The 19740-nt window shown below is 46.7% G+C and overlaps 2 protein-coding genes across 16 annotated transcripts in view; both read left to right on the top strand.

Moving 5' to 3' along the window:
- The window catches only part of tmem94 (transmembrane protein 94), a 299501-nt gene extending 288483 nt beyond the window's left edge, over positions 1-11018 (top strand). For 2 of the 9 annotated variants that reach the window (XR_015839986.1, XM_088283672.1), the window contains one exon: positions 2958-6723. Coding sequence is in view for 4 of the 9 variants with exons in the window: in XM_088283672.1 (XP_088139798.1) it covers positions 2958-3057 (100 nt within the window). In the remaining 5 variants the exon portion in view is untranslated. Of the gene's footprint in view, positions 1-2957; positions 6725-6762; positions 7199-9740 lie in introns of those variants that run through there. The other 7 variants (XR_015839983.1, XR_015839981.1, XR_015839982.1 and 4 more) reach the window with 7 other exon arrangements.
- A 7838-nt stretch (positions 11019-18856) lies between these two features.
- mbtd1 (mbt domain containing 1) overlaps positions 18857-19740 on the top strand; it is a 138244-nt gene continuing 137360 nt past the window's right edge. For 2 of the 7 annotated variants that reach the window (XM_088283643.1, XM_088283642.1), the window contains exon 1: positions 18858-19350. In XM_088283643.1, the coding sequence (XP_088139769.1) occupies positions 19330-19350 (21 nt within the window). In that variant the 5' untranslated portion in view covers positions 18858-19329. Of the gene's footprint in view, positions 19351-19740 lie in introns of all 7 variants that reach the window. The other 5 variants (XM_088283639.1, XM_088283644.1, XR_015839975.1 and 2 more) reach the window with 4 other exon arrangements.

Raw genomic sequence — 19740 nt, 5'->3', positions numbered from 1 at the left:
GAGGGGGGGTGGCACAGTCTTGTTCTTCCTAAAGTCAATGACGATCTCCTTTGTTTTTGCAATGTTGAGTTGCAGTCTATTGTCCTCACACCAAGCCATTAGTTTCTGGACCTCCTCCCTGTAGGCTGTCTCGTCACCTTTTGAGATCAGACCAACCACTATCGTATCGTCAGCAAATTTGAGGGGAACCGGTGCTCAGCGTTCGGGTGGAGGATGTGTAGGGGCCGAGCAACACAGTCTGGGGTCTGTTGGTCAGAAAATCCTTAAGCCAGATGCGTGTGAGGGCATGGAGGCCGAGAATGTTTGGTGATGAGGATGTCTGGGATGATTGTGTTGAATGCCGAGCTGTAGTCCACAAAGAGCATCCTGGCATAATTCTTCTGTTGTTCCAGGTGGCCCAACACAACATACAGAGCAGTGTCGATGGTGTCCTCAGTGGATCTGTTTGCTTGGTATGCAAACTGGTAGGGGTCCAGTGTGGGAGGAAGGCAGTCCCTGATGTGCTGGAGAACTAGTCTCTCAAAGCACTTCAAGATGACTGGTGTGAGAGTAACAGGACGGTAGTCATTCAGGAGGACTGCGGGTGACGTTTTGGGGACAGGAATAATGGTGGAAGTTTTCAAGCAGGAGGGGATGACTGCTTGAGCCAGGGAGCGGTTGAAGATCCTGCAAAAAACATGTGATAGTTGGTGGGCACATGCTCTGAGGACCATGCCTGGTATTCCGTCGGGTCCAGTAGCTTTCCTGGGGTTAATAGCCAGGAGCGCACACCTCACATCGTGTTCCTCTGTGGTGAGTGACGGGGAGTTGAGGCATGGAGTGCGGGGGTGTGACGGTTGGGATGAATCAAAGCGAGCAAAGAAGCAGTTTAGCTCCTCTGCCAGCGACGCACTCGGGTCTACAGATGTCATGCTGCTGCCCGAGATAGCAAAATCTGGGGACCTGTTCGACTGTATCGCCGTGGGTAGATATGTCAAAAGGATGGAGACGTGGGCAGGATGGGATGATGCCAGGACTTTTGTTTTTCCAACATTGACTTCCAGGCCTGCACTCTCATATGCTTCCACAAAGGCGTCAGTAGACTCCTGTAGGTCAGCGGGAGAGGAGGCTGGGACACAGCAGTCGTCAGCGTACTGAGACACTCACTCCCGATGTCTTCGACCGTGCTTTCAGACGTCGCAGGTTAAAAAGACCACCATTCATCTGGTGTCTAATACGCACTCCAAGGTGAGGGTTAGATGTATTGACACGTAGCAGAACAGCTGCCAGGTAGAGTGAAAAGAGTGTCTGCGTGAGCACACACCCCTGTTTGACCCCGGTGGCAACGGGGGAATGTTGGTGAAAGAGAAGCACCATGTATGACAGAGATCATCATTCCATCGTGTAGGCCCCGCACTAGTTGGACAAAGTTATAGGGGCAGCCAAACTTCTCAAGCAGTCTCAGAAAGGTTGTACGAGGGACGGAGTCAAAGGCCTCATACAGGTCAAAGAAAATCATTGACATGGGTTGCTGTTGTTACCTGACTTTTTCGAGCAGCTGGCGAGCGCAGAATGTCATCTCAGTGGTTCCACGGCCTGGTCGAAAACTGTACTGGGACTTTGGGAGAACAGACTCACTGAGGTCAAGGAGGCGTTTGTGGAGGAGCCTGGCGAAAATCTTCCCAGTGGTGGAGAGCAGGGAGATGCCACGGTAATTTCCACAGGTAGAACGGTCGCCTTTCTTGAAGATGATCATGATGGTTGCAACCCGTAGGTCTTGGGGGATATACCCAGATTCCCATGCTATCAGGAGCAGAAGCTTTATTGGGCTTCATCTGTTTGATGGTTTCCCGTGTCTCCTCGAGAGTGGGTGGGTGACTCACGCATGATTTGATTGGATACTGAGGAATATCGCGGAGGAAATCTTCAGAAGATTGGGCGGGCCGGTTTAGTAGGTCTTCAAAGGGCTCTTTCCACTGCGCAAGAATAGAATCTTCCTCCTTTAGGAGTACCCCATCAGCAGACCTTAGAGGATGAGAGGGGGTGTGTACTGGTCTGTAGATGGTACAGACAGCTTGGAAAAAATTCCTTATATCGCGGCGCTCGGCATAGCCTTGGATCTCTTTGGCTTTCTCGGTCCACCATTTATTCTGCAGCTTCCTGATGGACTGTTGGGCTACAGCCTTAATTTTACGAAAAGCCGTTTCCTTCCTTTTGGATGTTGGTTGGCTTTCCCATGCTAGCCGAGCTCTCCATTTCTGGTCAATGAGCTCACAAATTTCAGCGTTGTTTTCATCGAACCAATCCTGATGGCGTCGTTTCACAAAGCCTATGGTTTCTTGAGTAGTTGATGGCACACCAGGATGCTTCCGGATCTGAGGGATTATGGTTGGTGACCAGGAGACGTTGAGACAGGGAAGAGGAGAATTGAGCCGAGGGCGGGGTAGATAGGAAGAGAAAGAGAGAAAAATGAGAGGGAAGCCGTTCGCGTGAGGTTTAACGTGGAGTTGGAGCGCGACATCCGATCCACCATCTTGATCTTCTAGTATACTGTTCCGCGGCAGGAAAAAGAGATCCAGACAGCGGAGATACTGACAGACTGACACCCATCCAAGAGCTGAGAGTTCAAAGGGGTTGATGGTTTAGTCGCCGACAGCCCGACCATGAGCTGGCAGTACTGGGTTACATGATTACCAGTATCGAGAGAGCATCTTTCCTGGCCAGACTGGAGACATAGAACATAAGTTACCGCATATTTACTCTTTCATATCAAGTGTTAAAGGCTCGTCTGGAACCTTCTGTGGTGAAAGGTTGAGTCCCTGAGACATCAGGGTCTGCATAACCCTTGTACAAGGCAGACACTCACCTTCACGCACGTACACTGTATTGAATGTTCACGATGCTCGCATGTACACTGCTCAAGTTGAACTTCTGCCAAACTGTCTTGATTCCTGGTTTCTCTTGTGTGCTGTCAACAGTGCGTCCTGCCTCTCAGCCCAAGCCCCACGTCATCACCTACGACCCCCTGAAGCTGCATTGACCTCTTCACGTCCTCTCACCTGGCCTGCCTTCCACTGAACACCCAGCTTTACCTACCTTCTCCACAACAAACCCCTGGTTCATGCCACTTCTGACTCCGTTTGCTCTTGGATCCACTTTTCACCTCCAAGATGCTTAAACTCCTCCACTTGGGGCAGGATCTCCTCCCCGACCTGGAGAGGGCACTCCACCCTTTTCCGACTGAGAACCATGGTCTCAGATTTGGAGGTGCTGATCTTCATCCCAACCGCATCACACTCGGCTGCGAACCGCTCCAATGAGAGTTGGAGATCACGGCTTGAGGAAGCCAACAGTACCACATCATCTGCAAAAAGCAGAGATGAAATACTGAGGTCACCAAACCGGATCCCCTCATCGCCTTGACTGCGCCTAGAAATTCTCTCCATAAAAGTTATGAACAGAATCGGTGACAAAGGGCAGCCTTGGCGGAGTCCAACCCTCACTGGAAACAAATCCGACTTACTGCCGGCAATGCGGACCAAACTCTGACATCGGTGGTACAGGGACCCAACTGCCCGTATCAAGGGGCTCAGTACCCCGTACTCCCGAAGCACGCGCCACAGAACTCCCCGTGGGACACGGTCGAACGCCTTCTCCAAGTCCACAAAACACATGTAGACTGGTTGGGCGAACTCCCATGCACCCTCAAGGACCCTTTAGAGAGTGTAGAGCTGGTCCACTGTTCCACGGCCAGGACGAAAACCGCACTGCTCCTCTTGGATCTGAGATTCAACCTCCCAACGGACCCTCCTCTCCAGTTCCCCTGAGTAGACCTTACCAGGGAGGCTGAGGAGTGTGATTCCTCAATAAGTGGAACACACCCACCGGTCCCCCTTCTTAGAAAGGGGGACCACCACCCCGGTCTGCCAATCCAGAGGCACTGTTCCCGATGTCCACGCAATGTTGTAGAGGCGTGTCAACCATGACCGCCCCACAACATCCAGAGCCCTAAGGATCTCCGGGCGGATCTCATCCACCCCCGGGGCCTTGCCACCGAGGAGCTTGTTAACCACCTCGGTTACTTCAGCCCCCGAGATGGGTGAGTCCACCACGGAGTCTTCAGGCTCTGCTTCCTCAATGGAAGGCGTGTCGGTAGAATTGAGGAGGTCTTCGAAGTATTCTCCCCACCGACTCACAACGTCCCGAGTCGAGGTCAGCAGCACCCCATCTCCACTATAAATAGTGTTGATGGTGCACTGCTTCCCTCTCCTGAGACGACGGATGGTGGACCAGAATTTCTTCGAAGCCGTCTGGAAGTCGTTTTCCATGTCCTCACCGAACTCCTCCCACACCCGAGTTTTTGCTTCGGCAACCACCGAAGCCGTATTCTGCTTGGCTAGTCGGTACCTGTCAACTGCCTCCGGAGTCCCACAGGCCAGAAAGGCCCAATAGGACTCTTTCTCCAGCCTGACAGCATCCCTTACCGCCGGTGTCCCCCAGCGGGTTCGGGGGTTGCCGCCACGACAGGCACTGACCACCTTACGTCCACATCTCCGACCGGCTGCCTCAACAATGGAGGCACGAAACATGGTCCACTCAGAGTCAATGTCCCCCGCCTCCCCCGGTACGTGGGCAAAGTTCTGCCGGAGGTTGGAGTTGAAACTCTTTCTGACAGGGGATTCTGCCAAGTGTTCCCAGCAGACCCTCACAATACGTTTGGGTCTGCCGGGTCGGACCGGCATCTTCCCCCACCATCTGAGCCAACTCACCACCAGGTGGTGATCAGTTGACAGCTCCGCCCCTCTCTTCACCCGAGTGTCCAAAACATGCGGCCGCAAATCCGATGACACGACTACAAAGTCGAAAATCGAACTGCGGCCTAGGGTGTCCTGGTGCCAAGTGCACATATGGACACCCTAATGCTTGAACATGGTGTTCGTTATCAACAATCCATGACGAGCACAGAAGTCTAGTAACAGAACACCGCTCGGGTTCAGATTGGGGGGGCCATTCCTCCCAATCACGCCCTTCCAGGTCTCACTCTCATTACCCACGTGAGCATTGAAGTCCCCCAGCAGAACGAGGGAGTCTCCAGGGGTAACGCTCACCAGCACACCCTCCAAAGACTCCAAAAAGGGTGGGTACTCTGAACTGCTGTTTGGTGCATAAGCACAAACAACAGTCAGTACCCGTCCCCCCACCTTGAGGCGGAGGGAGGCTACCCTCTCGTCCACAAGGGTGAACCCCAATGCACTGGTGCCAAGCAGGGGGGCAATAAGTATGCCCACACCTGCTCGGCGTCTCTCACCTTGGGCAACTCGAGAGTGGGAGAGTGTCCAACCCCTCTCAAGAGGACTGGTACCAGAGCCTAAGCTGTGTGTGGAGGTGAGCCCGACTATATCCAGTCGGAATTTCTCTGCCTCGCACACCAGCTCAGGCTCCGCCAGAGAGGTGACATTCCATGTCCCAAGAGCTAGTTTCTGTAGCCGGGGATCAGAGCGCCAAGGTCCCTGCCTCTTGCCGCTGCCCGACTCACATGGCACCCAACCCCTTTGGCCCCTCCCACAAGTGGTGAGCCCATGGGAAGGGGGACCCACTTTGCCTTTTCACCACCAGGCCCTCGCCGACGAGCCCCACTTCCAGACCTGGCTCCAGAGGGGGGCCCCGGTGACCCGCGTCCGGACAAGGAAAATCGTGGTCCAATAATTTTGTGCTTCATAAGGGGGTTTGGGGGGCCGTGCTTTGTCTGGACCCTCACCGAGGACCTGTTTGCCATGAGTGACCCTGCCAGGGGCAGAAGCCCCCGACAACCTAGCTCCTAGGATCATTGGGACACGCAAACCCCTCCACCACGGTAAGGTGACGGCTCACGGGGGGACATTAGAAAGGTAAAGTATATAAATACAAGTAGGTTTATAAAATAAGTAAAAGAAAAAAAATATTCAAAATTGTTAAGATGACTTAAATCAAATGTATGGGGGGTTGGAAAGCTAAGGTTTTAACCTGGATTTAAAATTTTTACTCTGGCCCTACTTCTCTTCTGTTGGCGGCTTATTACATTTATGTGCAGCATAGCAGCGGAATGCATCTTCACAATGTTTGCTTTGAACTCTGGGTTTCACTAATTTATCCAAGTCGTCAGATCTCAGAGCCCTACAGGAGTTATATTTAATAGAATCAGCATTTCTTTATTGAATTCAGGACCCAAACCATTCATTAATTTATAAACTAGTAGCAGAATTTGAAAGTCTATTCTACAGCTAATTGGGCACCGGGTAAAGCCTTTTGGACTGGAATAATGTACTCTGGTCTTGTTGTGGTCAGAACCCGAGTTGCAAAGTTCTGAATGAACTGCAGCTGTTAGATGCACTTTTGATCTAGTCCAGTAAGAAGATTGTTTCAATACCCAAGTCTACTGGGGATAAAAGCATGGATTTCTCTTGATCTGACTGGAGCATGCAACCTTTCAGTCTAGATGTTTTTCATCTGGTAAAATGCTGTTATAAGGATTAATTTGATATGATTGCTGAAAGACAGGTGTGAGTTTATCAGCGCTCCAAGATTATGGATTTGGTCTTTGGCTTCTGTAAAATAAACTGAAGACCACATTAACCTCAAGTAACTTTATGTTATCAGTTTGTGTATTTCTAATCATGTTTTTATACACTACTTGTATTAATAATTGCACACGCACACACATACCTACATGTTTGCTCTAAAGTTATAGTTTCCTGTCTCCTGGAGTTTTGTGTCGTCTAAACTGACCTTCATTGTGTGTTATAGTTTCCTGTTTCCTGGAGTTTCGTGTCATCTAAATCTTTGAGTCTGCTTCAACCTTTAATAAAAGAGGAGGCGGCGGGACGGGAGGCCAAAGGGTGTGCGGAGCTGAACTGAGCAAGTCGCCTGTTTGCTCTTGGCCTCTCTCTCCCTGCCGAGCCGGTAAAAACGAACAAACTTCCCTGGTTTCTTCTGGCCATCAGCCACCTTTTTAATTTCAGTAAGCTCTCCCAAAAGGCATCAGGGCATTTAAACCTGACATTTATCTGGTGCCCGAAACCCGGGAATCACATCTGGACGCCGCAACGACGCAGGACCTTTGGACGCCACGGAATCTGACGTCAGCGCTTCCCTTTTGAGGAAGTGGGTCTCCGAACTCCTGCTTTGGCCAGCCGCCCGGAGACGATTCCCTATCGCACCAGGCTGACCCAGGGGCAACCAGGTATTGTGTTTCAAATTATTTCGTACCACCATTTTAAAATGTTAAACGATTAAAGATTTGGTAGGGAAGTGAAAGTGAGGGAGATCAGGCGCGCGTAGAGCCGGGCCCCAGCCGTTGACCAGTACGGTGTGATAGACTGGATCGCGTTATTCAAGGAGTTACAAATGGAATTAGGTCGTAACTTGATTAGAAACAGGGTTTCTCGGTACGGATAACGCGGTAGTGTAAAAGAACATCCTGCGGTACGTCTAAACCGGATCGTGTTATTTAGGGAGTTATAAAAGGAATCAGGTCGTAACTCGTTTAAACCGATGACACGGTAGTGTAAATTAAACGTTTCTCTGTACGTCGAAAACCTCGAGGAAGTCTACTCACATTTTCACATTAAATTTGGGAAATAATAAAATAATAAGGCGTTATTTTTGGTGTTTTTTATTATTTTTATTTGCATTTGAATTTCTTTGGTAAACAAATTGCTCGTTTGACTGAGAAGTGGGCTGCGCAGCTGTGATTGTGTGAGCAGTGTGTGAGAGAGAGAAAAAAAAAAGAAAAGGTTAGTGGTTGAGTGTGAGTGTGAGTAAAAATAACGGACTTCAGACAACAATGGAAAATGGGTCAAAACGTGGCCAAAGAGTTGAAGCAAGTTCAGATGTGAGGTTTATGAACGGGTATGACCCGGATTGTTGCCAATTTCTGGAGAAGTGGGTGAATAAATATGACTTTAAGCCACGCCTGAAGGATCCGGCGAGTTTCGAAGCAGTGAGAAGACCATTGGCGGAAAAAAAGAAAGCTGAAGATAAGAAAGGGGAAAAACACATCATCAGTGGACGTGCAATGTACATTTAAATTTTTTGTGTGAATGTTTGCGCAAACCATATGTAAAGTGAGTGAATGGTGTGATTGGGGATTACAAATACCACTTGGTATTTTATCCCATGTAATACAGTAGGGTTATAAACAGCAGACTGGTGTGGATGCAGAGGCAATAATTCTCCACCTGTGAAAAGTGTTGAAGTGAGAATTACCACAACAGGAAATTTGATTTGCTGTCCTACTAATAAGAAACCAGTTTTTAGAACACCCTAGGTGTTGACAAACTGGACCAAATTTTCTAAAACGGAGATTTTAGGTAGTAAAATAAAACCCAGGTATATGCTGCAGTGTAAGGATTGGACGCATGTGAAAAAACAGGATCTTAATAAAATAAAATAAAGATTTGGGTTAAATGGAAAATTAAATAAATTTAATATACCATATTTTCTGGGCCATAGGGCGCTCTTTAAAGTCCCTAATCTTCCCCAAAACAAACAAAGCGCCTTGTAAAGCGACGCGCCCATTATATGGACTAAGCATCACTCGCCCATTATATGGACTAAGCATCACTCGCGAACATCAACCCTTTTACTCATTGGGCTGTTCGGAGTGCATGTTAGCACACCCGGCTGGACAAAGTCTGAGTCATCTATGCTTCTAATTGACCGTGACTTATACATTATGTGACTATGGTGTTTGGGTGATGGTGTAGGAGAAAGCTGGACAAAAGGGCAGCTGTCCACAATGTTGTAGTCTGTCTTATCATTTATGTTATTGCACATGCACATCTCTCTAAACAGCCATGTGATTGGCTGAGTCTGAGTGGCTCCCAAGAAGCCATTGCTGTGATTGGCTTTGGCTGAGTGGCTCCCAAGAAGCCATTGCTATAATCTTTTTGTTATTTTTATTTCTTTTGGGTACATAGATGGCATGAGAGATACATGTTTTGTGTTTCTCTTATTTCTTTGTTTCATTGTTTGCTTGTATACTGATTTTTTTTTTTGTTTTGATTTGAAACCGTGACTCTAAGGAGTGTGGTGACCAGTGAAGTCCCTCCCCTGATGTTGTCTAGTAGACTATTGCCAAGACACCTTTTATTGGTTAAAGTCACTGTTATTGGCAGTGATTCCTAATAGTTTCATGTCATTGAAACAGGGTGATACCTCTGGCAACGATCCCTTAGGGGATTGAGTCCTGGTGAATTCGGATCAACTAGAGCGAGCAGCTGAGCTAGCGCGAGCAGCTGAGCTAGCGCGAGCAGCTGAGCTAGCACCTTGAAGTGCGGCGTGCCTAGTATATACATTAAATACGGAAATAGCACCCTCAACTAGTGTTGCGCCCTTTGATGCAGCGCGTCTTATGGCCGTTAAAATACGGTAAATTTGGAGGTCAGTTAAAACTTACTATACAGTACCGCCAGAATTAATAATCATAGACAAGACAAAGAAAAACTCTAAAAAGATAGAGAAATCTAAAACACAGACACATTGGTGCGTTGCTTTGCACTTGTGGCAGAGGGTGAACTGGCCCTACAGGGCTGCGCATATATAAAATTAGGAGAGATATTAGTTGAATTGACTGACTTATTATTGGCCAAAGATAAAGATAGATTGTGTTGTTGTTATTACTAACATGTTCTTATTGTTTGTAGCTGTTCAGTGTTGAGAACTGTGTGTGTAATTTTGTGGGCCTGTGTATATGTTTGTGTGTTTGTGTGTCAAAATGTCAGAAAGAGTGATAAAAGTGGTTGGAATTGTGCTAAAAGGATTGATGAAGTAGAGATAAAATGGAATCAATGATTAGTAACCACCAAAAGGCTACTTATGAGTGATGAGATCCAAAATTTACAAAAGAAATCAATAAAGGGGAAGATTTGAGGAAAGACATTTATTCCAGTTTGAAAATAAAATAACTTTTACGATGGGACAAGCTAAAAGAAATGAGATAGAAAACTTGCCTGCTGTGCATTTTATGAAAAGATTGAACCCAGACGCCTAGGCTGATTTAGAAAGATGAGTGAAGATAAGGAAAGACAAAGAAACGGGAGAGAGAAAAAAAGCAGGAAATGCACCAGCCGAGGATCAAGAGTTAACAACTCTGTGAAGAGGTCCCAAGTAGTCAGAGAAAGAGTTTGGCGCTTGAAGGTGTGACTTGAACAAATGAATGAGGATAAGAATTAGATTCTGCTTTAAGGGTGAATTGAAGAAATAAATATTTAATGTTTTATATTTCAGTTGATGATGTTTGTATTAAGTTTTTTGGCTGACAGTAAAAACCCAATCCCAAGAGGGATTAAAGGATAATGTAAATGGAAGTCAAACTCAACAGAACAAAGGGTAGACTGCTAGGAGCCACTTTTGTGATCCCGGCATGGAAGTCCATTGTTTCAGAGGGGTCTCGTTCACACCTCCTGTGGTGCAGCTGTGATCCAATCTTCCTGCATTCCTCTCCTGAGGGTCTTGTCATTAGCATGGTCTAAACTTCGGTTACACTTAAAGGATTTCATACATTTGACTATTAAAGGAATATAAGAGTTTGAGCTTAACATAGTTCATTAGATGTTGGTGCATCCAGTGTATGGAAATGTGATATTGTAAAATGCTGAGAGTGTGACTGGTGGAGCGAAACTGGTTGCGGGGGTTGTGCAGGAATGGAATGTTTTAGAAGCAGACGGTGCTGAGCGAGACGAGATGACTCCGGGAGCAGTGGACGAAGGAGCGGCCATCGGGGGATAGGACAAGCAGGAGGAGTCGCCATTGGATTCGGCGGGAGAAGAAAGACCAATGAGAGCAAGCTAAAGTTAACTGCAGGATACACATAGCCAATAGAATCATGCCAGGATGCCTTTGTCTCGGTGCCATTTGCATATTGTATAGTATGAATCATAACTGGGCAACTCGGAGGTAGAGCACATTCGCTGGTGGCAAGAGAGGTGTAGAGTTGTATTGTATACCCGAGACCCAGGTGCCATGTAGAAATCTGTGTATTGGGAATAAACCCACTTGTGCGTGAAAATGCCGGCTTCCTGATACCTTTCTATTGCAGAACGAGCGCGCATATTGTTGGATGAGTGAGAGTTGGGTAAGGTCGCAAATTGGAGTCAGATTACTAATTTGAATTTACATTGGGTTGAAGTTAAATTCTAACATTGATTTAAAGATAAATTCCAACAGGTAGACCAGAAATGGAATTAAATGCAGAGATAGAAATGACACAGGAAAAAAGATGATAATTTGGTTCGAAGGGCTATAATTTTCATTTCAGCAGAAAAGAAATTAGAGACTACAAATAACATTGAGGTGTATTTGTTCACTTTGAGGTAGAACTGGTTAAAGTGAAATGAGTCACAAAGTTAGAAAAATAAGAAATAAAATAAAATTAACATGTTTACTTTTATGATAAGAAATTTGTGATTAGGTGAAGGAAAAAAATTACAGGCTTTTCAAATCAAACAACATAATTTAAATTGGCCGACTTGTCAAATGGAGGAGAAAATCCTAAATCAGGCATCACCAAATGGCGGACCGCGGTCCGGATCCGGATGGTTCAGACCGGACCCATGACCAATCTATGATGAATTATTTTCATTGCGCATTCGCAAACATTGGCGCTGCAATTCTAGTTAATACGGAAATGGCGTCACTGATTTGAGCCAATCAGATCTTTTGTTAACGATCCATTCCCAATTGCGCAGCAGACCGGAAGAGAGTGATGCTGACAGTATACCTTGCTAAAAAGTTAGCGAGGTCGATGCGTGTTGTTTTAAATGAATGTTTGGAGAAATTTAGTTTTGTTCTGGCTGCAGACAATTCAAAACCAGTGTGCATCATATGCTCCGAAACCGTCCCAACATTGCGAAGCGCCACTACGAAACAAAGCACCACCCTTTTTTGCAAAGTTATCCGCTGAAGTTTGAGGTGAGCGCATGCAAAATCATCGAACTTCGAGTGCAGTATAACAGATTTTTACATTTTCGTTTACAGCCCAGCGGCATGCAAACGAATGTTCACTAAAAGTATCATGGATTTTGGGGAAACATAAAAAAACATTCAGTGATGGGGAAGTTGTGAAGGAGTGCTTAAATGCGGTTGCACAAACATTATTTAAAGGAAAAACACAAAGCCCAAATGTGTGAAATAATCTACCAAATCCCAATGGCCCTGACCCCGTTCCAACCCAGATTTAAGTCACTGGCAGGGCAGTCTCAAACTCATTTTTCTCATTAAGAGAAGTTAAAAAAATATTCAAAAGAAAAGGTGGTGTCAAAGCTCATTTTGAATGAGTTTTTCATGAGGACAGCCATTTTTATTGATCCACCAGCGCAGGGGGCGCCACTGTTACCCACTCCCAACGCACTCTTGACACCAACCCGCTGGTACCCCATTCCATGACAGGGGGCCACAGAGCTTCAGCGTTCGAGGACTGGCAGGTCCCTGCATTCCGGGGACGGTGGATGGACAAGTTTTTGATGGTGCTGAATATTGGGGCGGGCTATGAGCTCCTTCCTTTTCTCCCAGTGAACAACAACACTATCCTCCTTGTGGACTCTCGAGATTGCCTGAGTCACTGCCCTAGACTGAACGAACACTGGAATTCGAGTGGCATTTCCGGATGGGACTGAACTTGACTGTGCACATCCTTCGGAGGGAGCATATGTCGTGCTCTCTTCCTTCCCAGTGGCTGAACTAAACTGAAAGATCTGAGGGCAGCTCTGAAACCTGGTTCTCCATCCTCTCGCGGTGGGTATGTCTTGTTCCGGCTCTGGGCTGATTTGTGTAGCAACCTCCACCCATTCAATTCACCAATTGACACATTACATTGTACATGTGGTCACACACATGGTTTGGTTTATCAAAATGCATTCATCTAAATTTAGTCAGGAGTAGATCTTCCATTAGGATTATATATTTGTTATGTCTACCGGCGTTGCCTCACACGCGTGCCTTGTCCCTGAGCAGCAGAAATGGTATGAATTGTTTACTTTCACCGAGCCACAAATCACATTGAATATTGATGCGCATCATCATACTAAAGATCGAGGCCCCATAGTTGTTGAATACTCCGCGTCACTATCAGGATATCATACTTCAGCACCCAATACAAACATCACTAACTCTGAAGTTAGGGGTGGGGTGTCTTTGGAACCGGAACCAGGCAGGATGTTTTCCACAGCTGGGGGACTCTGCCCAGCTTCAGGCTCAGGTTGAACATGTGCTGGACGATTCTGCACAGCTGGTCTGCGCAGGATTTGAGGAGCTGGGAGCTCATCTCATCTGGACCTGTTGCCTTCCTCGCCTTCATCTTCCTCACCTGGTTCTTCACCTGAGATGTTGTGAGGAACAAGGCTGAGCAGGAGGAATTGGTGGTTGTCTGATGTGGCTGGGAACTGCAGCCTGTGGAGAGAGAGAGGCGAGAGAAGAGAGGAGATAGAGGGTGAGATAAGAGAGGAGAGAGAGGGGGAGAGAGGGTCTCGTTCGCAGAGGCAGGAGGGGTTGGTGCGCTTTGCAGCAGGGGAGACAGAGCGGTGGCAGGCATCTGATCGAATCTATTGAAAAATAGGTTCAACTCATTTGCCTACTGAAGCACCCCCCCCCCATTCTGGGTCTTACCTAGTTGTCCGTGGCCTGAGATGGTCTTCAGGCCCCTCCAGACATCCCTGGCATTGTTCGGCTGCAGTTGCTCCTCCATCCGCAACCTGTAGGACTTTTTTCCCCTCTCGGGTCCTCTTCGTTTTTCCCGTCACCCTGTTTTATTTATTTAACCTCATTGCAGCAATAGACATCCAACTTGTGGTGGTTTTATTGCTGCTGGGGGCTGTTTTTTGAGCGATCGTGTCCGGAGACGAAACACTGAGCTACGGATCGATCGTGTACACAAGAGATCAGCTGTCAGCTGTCAGCTCTGTGCTAACCCTGCGCCGGCTCCCGGAGAGAGACCTGATCTCTCCCGCCAGCTGAGGAGGAAGAGACGGGGATGTCGTGCGGGGGCTAAACACCAGGCAAGGAGGAGACGATACCACCCCGTCCTCCTGTCCGTTTTTATGGGGAATGTTAGATCCCTTCCCAATAAAATGGACGAACTAACAGCGCTAACCCGGCACGAGAGGAAAAACCGGGAGGCTAGCTTGCTGATGTTCACGGAGTCGTGGCTAACAGAGCTAACGCCGGACGCCGTTGTGGAATTGGAAGGCTTCCAAATCCTACGTGTGGACATGCCACTGGAGAGCGGTAAGAGGAAAGGAGGAGGGTGGGCTGTGTTTGTTCATGATAGATGGTGTAACCCTGGGCACATCACTGTTAAGGATCAACTTTGTAGTCGGGACATTGAGCGTATAGCTGTTAGCATTCGTCCGTACTATTTCCCGTCGAGTTCAGTCATGTGATCGCGGTGGCGGCGTACGTCCCACCCTCTGCTAACAGTGAGACAGCCTGTGACGTACTGACTACAGCTGTGAGCAGGCTACAAACACAGCACCCAAATGCCTTGCTCCTTATCTCTGGTGACTTCAATCATGTTTCTCCTTTCTCCTCTCTGCCTTCATTCACACAATATGTAACCTGCCACACCAGAGACAATAAAATATTGGACCTTTACTATGCCAACACTAAGGAGGCGTACACATCACTGTCCCTCCCCCCGCTGGGCAAAGCTGATCACAACTTGGTTGCCCTCCTGCCTGTGAACAAACCTCTGGTCCGCAGGCAGCCAGCTGTGACACGCACAGTTCAGAGATGGTCTGGAGAAGCCGAGGAGGCCTTAAAGGACTGTTTCAACACAACTGTGTGGGAGGTATTCAGCGAAGCCCACGGGGAGGACATTAATGGTCTAACAGACACAATTACAGACTATATTAATTTCTGCATGGAGAACACCATTCCCACCAGGACAGTAAGATGTTTCTCCAACAACAAACCCTGGATCACACCGGACATTAAAGCTCTCCTGAAGGAGAAAAAGAGGGCTTTTGTGTCAGGCGACAAGGAGGAGCTAAAAGAGTGCAACGTCAGCTGACAAGGAGGATCAGAGAGGGGGAAAAAGTCCTACAGGATGCGGATGGAGGAACAGCTACAGACTAATAATACCAAGGATGGCTGGAGGGGCCTGAAGACCATCTCAGGCCACGGACAACCAGGTAAGACCCAGAAGGGGGGGTGCTTCAGTAGGCAAATGAGTTGAACCTATTTTTCAATAGATTTGACCAGATGCCTGCCCCCGTTCAGTCTCCCCTGCTGCAGCCCCCACCAACCCCTCCTGCCTCTGCGAACGAGACCCTCTCTCCCCCTCCCCCTCTCTCTCCTCTCTTCTCTCCCCCTCTCTCTCCACAGGCTCCAGTTCCCAGCCACATCAGACAACCACCACTTCCTCCTGCTCAGCCTTGTTCCTCACACTATCTCAGGTGAAGAACCAGCTGACGAAGATGAAGGCGAGGAAGGCAGCGGGTCCAGATGGGATTTGCTCCCAGCTCCTCAAATCCTGCGCAGACCAGCTGTGTGGAATCGTCCAGCACATGTTCAACCTGAGCCTGAAGCTGGGCAGAGTCCCCCAGCTGTGGAAAACATCCTGCCTGGTTCCGGTTCCAAAGACACCCCATCCGAAGGAGCTCAACAACTTCAGACCAGTGGCGCTGACGTCTCATCTGATGAAGACCCTGGAGAGACTGGTCCTCGTCCATCTGCGCCCCCTGGTCAGCTCCTCAATGGACCCACTCCAGTTCGCATACCAGCCTGGCATCAGTGTGGATGATGCCATCATCTACCTGCTCCACACATCACTCTCTCACCTGGAGAAGGCGGGGAGCACGGTGAGGATCATGTTCTTTGATTTCTCCAGTGCTTTCAACACCATCCAACCCACCCTCTTGGGAGACAACCTGGAGCAGGCGGGAGTGGCCCACCATCTCATCACATGGATCCACGACTACCTCACAAACCGGCCACAGTACGTGTGAACTCAGGACCGTGTGTCTGACGTGCTCTTCTGCAGCACGGGAGCGCCGCAGGGAACTGTTCTGGCTCCCTTCCTGTTCACCCTCGTCACCTCAGACTACAAATACAATTCCTCCACCTGTCACCTGCAGAAGTTCTCTGATGTCTCTGCGATTGTCGGCCTCATCATTGACGGAGACGATCGGGAGTACAGAAGGGTTACTCTAAACCAACGCTGGGAAATCCAAAGAGCTGGTGGTGGTTTCTGCAAGCGTCGGCACTCTCCACCTGCACCAGTGAATATCCAGGGAACAGACGTTGAGAGGGTCTCAACTGACAAGTACCTGGGTGTTCATCTGAACAATAAACTGGACTGGAGCAACAACACAGACGCTCTCTATAGGAAGGATCAGAGCAGACTCTTCCTTCTCTGGAGGCTGAGGTCCTTTGGTGTTCAGGGGACACTCCTCAGGAACTTCTATGGCTCGGTGGTTTCACCGATCATTTTTTACGGAGTGGTCTCCTGGGCAGGAGGCATCTCGGGCCGAGACAAAAAGATACTGGAAAACTAGTGAGGAGGGCCAGCTCTGTCCTTGGCTACTCCCTGGACTCTGTGGACTCAGTGGGGGGCAGGAGGATGACAGCAAAACTCTCATTATTGCTGGACAACCCAGCCCACCCACTCAATGACACTCTTAGAACACTCCACAGCTCCTTCAGTGATAGACTGTTACACCCTCGCTGTACGAAAGAGAGATTTCACCACTCCTTCCTGCCAGCTTCTGTCAGACTTTTTAACAAGAACATTAGGTCAGGCCTACAAACGGGCGGGCATTATTGCAATTGTGCAGTCCTAGGATGTGTTGGGAAATTATTAACTTTAAATGTACCAAAAGTTTACCAAAGTGTTCGAATTAGTTATCTGACTCCAATTAAATTAACCAAACACGACCTACATTCATCCAACAATTGTGCGCGCTCGTTTTGAGAGAGAAATGACCAGGAAGCCGGCAACTTCACACGGGAGTGGATATATTCCTAACAAGAGATCTAATACAAAGCCTGGGGCTTGGTTCCTACCATTACAGCTCTGCCCGTCCGTCCCTGTACCCAACAGAGGACGACGCCCCCCCCGAGTTGCCCAGGATCATTTATACATTTGAGCAAACAAAGCAAAGATATCCTACTATTCTACTATTGGCTATGTGTCATCTGCAGTTAACTTTAGCTTTCTCTTAGTGGACGTCTTCTGCCCGCAGGATGACGTGTCGGGTCCTCCTCTGGGCGCGTCTAGGCAGTTGCTTCCGCCCAACTGCCGATGGGTCACTGGATCTGTTGTTTTACTTTTGGGGTCAACCATCTTACCAATCTTGCAAACCAGCGCCTTGATGTCTGGTTAATCTGCATCAGAGCACCCATGCATCCTTGATTTGTACAAACATATCATTCTGTTTCATTAACTGCCTTTCTCAGAAGTGCTGCCCTTGCTGTACAAAAACATCTCCACCTTCGCATTACACAGAGCCTGTTCTGACCTTTTATTAAATATTGAAGCCAAATACAGCCAGTAAATATCTTTTACTGCATTCATATATCTTGCCGCAGGAAAGTATGAAATCCTTTACACCAAACTGAATACATGTAACTTGTAGTCAATCGTATAAAATTCTTTAATCCTTCTCATGTTATGTTTTTCTTTTGTGTTCCTGATAACGTCCCTGTGACGTCCTCCCCGGCCCAACTTGATATGTTTGTATCTTCTATGGCCTATGTGGAGAATGTGTTTTATCGTACTTGTCCATGAAGTGCTATCTGGATTGTCATCAGTTTGACCTGAGCAGACTAAATCTGTTTTGTTCTGAATGAGAGCGTGGGTCATGACAATACTATGTGTGCAAGTTTGAGGTGTTACATTCAAACTAAGTAATATAAATTTAGCATATGAGAATAATATCATGAATCAGTAAATGCCATGACTACAATCCTTGTCAATCCTATCTATGCACAGTACTTTCATTTAATAAATGCTTTTTGTTTAATCAGTGTTTGACATATTCAGTAAATATGACCCTGCTAAATTAAATAATTGACCTTCTGTCCCGTAAGTGTTTAAAATAATGCCAGCAATTGTAATACCATCCTTTAGATGCAATACACACTACTACTGTGCTTTATCCAATGTTGTACTTAAATATTGACCAATGCTGTTTTTTGTTTACCATTACAGTATTTGTATCATTACATACTTTTATCACTGCAGTATTTTCTATCATTGTAGTACTTTTACTATTACAGTACTTTTATCATTGCAGTATTTTCTATCATTGCAGTACTTTTACTAATACAGTACTTTTATCATTGCAGTATTTTCTATCATTGCAGTACCTTTACTATTACAGCACTTTTATCATTGCAGTATTTTCTATCATTGCAGTACTTTTACTATTACAGTACTTTTATCATTGCAGTATTTTTATCATTGCAGTATTTTCAATCATTCAGTATTTTTTATCATTGCAGCGTTTTTATTCATTTCCCCTCTGTATCATGGACAGGCATAAGGATTGTTTCCTTACACTTGTATTTACGTTTATACAGTGTATATTTGCTTTTTATGAATGTCTGCTGCTAATGTTATACATTAACAGCTACATTATGCCGCCGCCTCTGTGTAATCTATATCTTTGCTACTGTTACACTGCAATTTTCCCCATTGTGAGCCTATTAAGGACATATTTATCTTTATCTTATCTTTATCTTTGAACTGTTTAATGGATCCCAAAAAGATGGAGTATACAGCTGTGGAGCATTCTCTGCGAGATTGCGGACGAAGGTCTAATCCGTCTTCTAAAATAGTTCTAATTCTTCTTCTCTAATTCCAACTAAATGTGTGCCAATGGTGTCAGAAAATACCAAGCCAGGACGAAAGTCACAACGACACAACGGCCGAGATCACTTCACCTACCAAGTCATATGCGCCAAAATACCAAGCCAGGACGAAAGTCACAACGACACAACGGCCGAGATCACTTCACCTACCAAGTCATATGCGCCAAAGAGGCCTGATCTATAATGAAAGTGTAAAATATTCAGTGGAAATATTAAATACAAATATCTTTATAAAAAATATTATTCTAACGTAATTATTTTTTTGTTAATTTTTTGTCTCATAAAATAGTTCGCGGAACACGCTGAGTTTTCTTTCAGCCAGACCAATCACACGAAAGTAGGTTAATGTTACGCATGCGCAGAAGCCATCGTAATTTGTTGATATCCTCTTTGGTTTGTAGTCTTCGCGGAGGCTTTGCTCTTTGGAATTCCGAATTATCAAACACCGTTGGCTTCATTTGAGGGTGGATGCGCTAGGTTGGAGACCATCTATATGAGGGGCTAATGGAAGACACACGGGATTTGGTAAGTGCAGTGAAGCATTTCGGGCCGCAAGCCTACTAGCAAATTCGTTGGGTTACTTTCGAGGATCCTTTGTTGTTGTTTTATTTACCCTAGCTACAAGTGTATTTGGCTCCGCTGTATATCAGATATTTCAAAGTTAATGAACATTCTACGCGATGTATAACATAACCCTACCACTTTGGTGACGATGTTTTTGTTTAATGTAAATTATGGTGAGTAACAATTATTTCAAAAGACTTCCGCTAGCAAGCTATGCTAATGCTACTGAGCGTTGGTTCGTCATTTGTAGTTTTGTTTTGCATTTCTTCATTTATTTTTGTTCTTGTGAACGTTACTTCAACGGTTACTTATCAGACAAACTGTAGTATTTCTGCGAGACTTAATAAAAAC

This window comes from Idiotropiscis lumnitzeri, chromosome 20, assembly GCF_059441095.1.
Source record: "Idiotropiscis lumnitzeri isolate Australia: NSW breed Sydney's pygmy pipehorse chromosome 20, RoL_Ilum_1.0, whole genome shotgun sequence".
In the NCBI taxonomy this organism is placed as follows: domain Eukaryota; kingdom Metazoa; phylum Chordata; class Actinopteri; order Syngnathiformes; family Syngnathidae; genus Idiotropiscis; species Idiotropiscis lumnitzeri.
The sequence above is the reverse complement of the archived record's forward strand: the minus strand, read 5'-3'. Positions and strand labels throughout refer to the sequence as shown.